This window comes from Oncorhynchus gorbuscha, unplaced genomic scaffold, assembly GCF_021184085.1.
Source record: "Oncorhynchus gorbuscha isolate QuinsamMale2020 ecotype Even-year unplaced genomic scaffold, OgorEven_v1.0 Un_scaffold_4662, whole genome shotgun sequence".
Classification (NCBI taxonomy): Eukaryota; Metazoa; Chordata; class Actinopteri; order Salmoniformes; family Salmonidae; genus Oncorhynchus; species Oncorhynchus gorbuscha.
The window spans coordinates 20420-25114 of NW_025748631.1; the positions used below are offsets into that span (position 1 = coordinate 20420).

General features: G+C 40.0%; 1 protein-coding gene across 1 annotated transcript; it reads left to right on the forward strand.

The window, feature by feature from the left end:
• Window positions 1-333: 333 nt before the first annotated feature.
• Window positions 334-2193, forward strand: LOC124028680 (the record flags this gene model as incomplete). Its single annotated transcript, XM_046340682.1, has 5 exons — window positions 334-467; window positions 732-1087; window positions 1270-1453; window positions 1671-1721; window positions 2137-2193. Coding segments are annotated over exons 1-5 (709 nt in total), but the record flags the coding sequence as incomplete, so codon positions are not given.
• Window positions 2194-4695: the final 2502 nt, after the last annotated feature.

The following is a 4695-nucleotide window of genomic DNA, read 5'->3' on the forward strand; positions in this document are numbered from 1 at the left end:
AACAAGACAAAGGAATTTGTCTGTGGCCTGAGATTTACCAGGGGAGTGTGGGGCCATAAAAAAACCACATCTTTAGACCCCTAGATCCCTCCTCCTCTGTTGGGTTTGACAGGTAATCTGTAGGGTTGTGGTCTCCTGTAACCTGACCTGATCAGGACAGTCATGACATCCTTCAACTGCTGGTGAGCTGGAGGATTCTCACCAAGGTGTCAGAAACTAGACTAAAACCATGACCACATTGAGGAAGTGATGCTATAGTGATGAATAGAGATGCTGCTGTATGGTGAGAAACTCATAGCGCTGAGACACTCTGAAAGAGAAAAGAGACAGAAACAGAGCGGAGAGAGACACAGAGACAGAGAGAGAGATAGACACAGAGACAGGCCAGAGAGAGAGAGAGAGGATAATGGCTGACATCCCTCAATCATTTTTGGGATTGCTTGTGACCGTTTTGTACCTGCTAACAGGTAAGACAGAGGAGAGAGTAAGAATATGTCATTAGAGATCATAGAACACATTTATTTCACACGGCCAAACTAGTTCAGTTTACATTTTACTAACATTATGATGACATTTCTGTTGTGTATCTGTTTACTCTTATCTTCACTATTGTATAATAGACAGTATATTACACTATTATTCACACTGAAGAATATCAATAAGAAAATCTATGAAATATAATGTCATCTGTATTACCAGTTAATAATTATCTGATGTCATACTCCTTCCAGGTGTCAGTGGAGAAACTCTCTCTATGTTCTCCAGAGTGGGAGATGATGTCAGTCTGCCGTGTAACAATGTGGTTCATCCAGACTGCTCCTCTACTACATGGATCTATTACAGAGATGGATCTACTGGTACTATTGAAGCAGTCACATTGGGGAAGATCAAAGTTGACCAGACAGAGAGAGCAGAGAGACTGAGTTTAGGGTCTAACTGTTCTCTACATGTTAGTGATGTCAGAGCTGAGGATGTTGGATTCTACACCTGTCAACAATACCTTACAGAGACTGGACCAAAACATGGAGGTGATGCTCCTGTTCATCTGTCTGTTCTAACTAGTGAGTATTACTGTTTAAATCAGAGTGTAAATGTCACTGTGTATAAGTGTGGTGTTAATAATCACGTCGCTCTGGATAAGAGCGTCTGCTAAATGACTTAAATGTAAATGTAAATGTATGTGAAAACAACCAACAAATACTGTATACCTTTTTCTCTTTCTCAGTCTCCTCTACCACAGCAGTGATTTAGCAACATGGAACATGCCAGTCTGGATTTAGTCTCAGCTGGGTCCCTAAAACAGGTACTAAAGCCCAGGACGCACAGGATTCTTCCTGTGACGTCACTCTGACTGTGACACTCCAGAAGGAGGACAACAACAGGAAGTGGACGTGCACACTGACTGAAAAGGGAAACGTGAAGATCTCCATTGACTTCACCTCCACATTCTCAGGTATGTGTTCTTGTTATGTTCCTATAATCTGAATAAGTTCACAAGATCTGTGATGATATTAAAGTTGAATATCAAACCTGATCCTTTCTCCTGGTATTAGTGATATTAGTGATTGATGATGAATTTGATTTGAATCCTACTGCTGTCTGATGATGATGATGATGATGATGGGTTATTTAATAAACTAAAAGAGGATGTTCATCTCCTACTGAATTAGATATTGAAGAAAAGACCACCGATAGCGATGATGTCATCTCTACTCTCCCAGGTAAAATTCTCCCATCTGTATGATGTGTGCAGATATAGTAAATCTTTTATCTGTCCTCTGGATACATAGAATTGGGTACTGTGTTTTCCTTGCTGTGTCAGAGTTTGAGGCTGGGTCCAGAAGGTCACTTGAATATATGTTTTTCAGACAGTTCTGGTGTAACTTCTCTAATTCCCATCAAGAAAACCAGCAGTACTCCACAACAGTATAAGACTGGTCATGTAAAAACAGGCCCAAACGTATTAATAGGAAGTACTGCTTGTCTAGTGCTCTAGAGATTGGAGTAGAGAAAGATGTAACAGATTGAGTAGAGAACTCTACAGGCAACAGAGTGAGTTGTGGATCCATTCTGTACTGTGATGTCACCAGTATTCACCAATGACAAGTGGTCACTCTTTTTTCAACTACTATCCAGGAAGTACAGCCTCTACTACAAGACCAGCCATGTCAACCACCTCCCCATCTTCTGTTGGTATTGTATTTAATACTATTTCCCTTCTCAGTTGTATTGTAGATTGTATGAGTGGTACAGCATGGGGTCAATGTCAGATGTATGACCTTGGTCAACACAAAGCATATACATTATGTGTATACGCAGTCTAACTTATGTTTTGATCTTCACATTTGCTGTGGTGCATTTCACACTTCTCTGTTCCCATATGAATCCCTGCTTGTCTATGTAACTCTGACATCCCACGCCAGTGCTAAACTTTAATGGCATTAAAGTAAACTCCTGATATCAGTGATGAGTGAACAAGCACCCTGCTCTCTACTGTATGTGTCTGATGATGAAGAGTTATTTAAAAGAGGATGTTTTTCTCCTCCTGAACTAGATATTAAAGGGCACAGAAGATGGTGGTGATGTCACCTTCAACTAAATCAGAAATAGTACATCTTCCATTTAGCATCTAGATACATATATGAGTACTGTTCCTGTAAAGTAGTGTTTCCCAAATGTTGGGTCAGATGCGCTGGTCCCTCATTCTTCAGACTGGTTTATAAAAAAAATCTAAAAAATTTACCAAAGTCTAGACACTTGAATTAATATTTTTCAGATAGTTCTGATGAGACAACTCTGAATCCTGTCAAGACAACCACTCAGGACCATAACAGCCCCAAACATATTTATAGGAAGTACTGCTTGTCTCGTGATTCAGAGATTGTTGTAGAGAAAGATTTAGCAGATTGAGTAGAGGAAACTATAGGCAACACAGAGTCAGTGGATGTGGATCCATTCTGTACTGTGACGTCACCATTATTGTCACGTTCTGACCTTAGTTCCTTTGTTTTGTCTTTTGTTTTAGTATGGTCAGGGCGTGGGTTGGGTGGACAGTCTATGTTGGTTTTTCTATGTTGGTTTTTTGAGTTTGGCCTGGTATGGTTCTCAATCAGAGGCAGGTGTCGTTAGTTGTCTCTGATTGAGAATCATACTTAGGTAGCCTTTTCCCACCTGTGTTTTGTGGATGTTTGTTTTCTGTTTTGTGTTTTCACTAGACAGGACTGTTTCGTTTGTTCGTTCTTCCTAGTTATTCTTTTTGTTTAGTGTTCAGTTTTGATTATATTAAAAATCATGAACACTTACCAAGCTGCACATTGGTCCTCACCTTCTCCACCAATGACAGCCGTTACAATTATTCATGAAAAGTGGTCACCTTGTTTGTTTTCAACTACTATGCAGGGAGTACATAGGCTAAGTACCAGTCTCTTTAGCTAATGTTCCACTCCTTGCCACTCCTTGTCATTGCCAAAGAGACTGGCCTTTCGGGAATATCAACATTCAATAGAGTACCACAGTGTGAGTCATCCTACACATTAAACCTAGTGGTCAAACACGGAAATGGTTCCAATCCTTTTTCCACCATTCATTTCTCCCGTAGAGGATTTGAGATACACTTCAAATAAGGGCTGTGTTTCCTGTAGGCTTACTCTGGCACGATGGTTTGATAACCGTGTAATTCTCTCTCAGACAAGGTGACTTCAAATCAAAACAAATCACATTTTATTCGTCACATACACATGGTCAGCAGATGTTAATGTGAATGTAGTGAAATGCTTGTGCTTCTAGTTCTGACCATGCAGTAATATCTAACAAGTAATCTAACAATTTCACAACAATTACCTTATACACACAAGTGTAAAGGAAGGATTAAGAATATGTACATATAAATATATGGATGAGCGATGGCCATGTGGCACAGGCAAGATGCAGTAGATGGTGTAGAATACAGTATATACATATGAGATGAGTAATGTAGGATATGTAGACATTATTAAAGTGCCATTATTTAAAGTGACTAGTGATACCTTTATTAAATAAATTTATTAAACGTATTAAATTGGCTGAAGTTGAGTCAATATGTTGGCAGCAGCCACTCAATGTTAGTGGTGGCTGTCACAAGTCTGAGTCACAAGTCGAGTCACGAGTATATCAATTTATATTAGGTCTTATTATGCAATTGTTTATAGTTGCCACCAAATGACGCCAATCCCACTAATTTACTATTCATCACTACATCACACGTTCTACTTAATACCTGTGGTTCTTTACTTATTTATTACATACAGTGCCAGTCAAAAGTTTGGGCACAGCTGCTCATTCAAAGGTTTTTCTCTATTTTTGCTATTTTCTACATTGTAGAATAATAGTGAAGACATCAAAACTATGAAATAAGTCAATATGTTGGCAGCAGCCACTGTATGTTAGTGAGAGCTGTTTAACAGTCTGGCCTTGAGATAGAAGCTGTTTTTTTGACTCTTGGTCCCAGCTTTGATGCACCTGTGCTGACCTCGCCTTCTGGATGATAGCGGGGTGAACAGGCAGTATTTTGGGTGGATGTTGTTCTTTAGGTTCTTTTTGGCCTTCCTGTGACATCGGGTGGTGTAGGTGTCCTGGAGGGCAGGTAGTTTGCCCCCGGTGATGCGTTGTGCAGACTGCACCACCCTCTGGAGAGCCTTAAGGTTGTGGCCGGAGCCC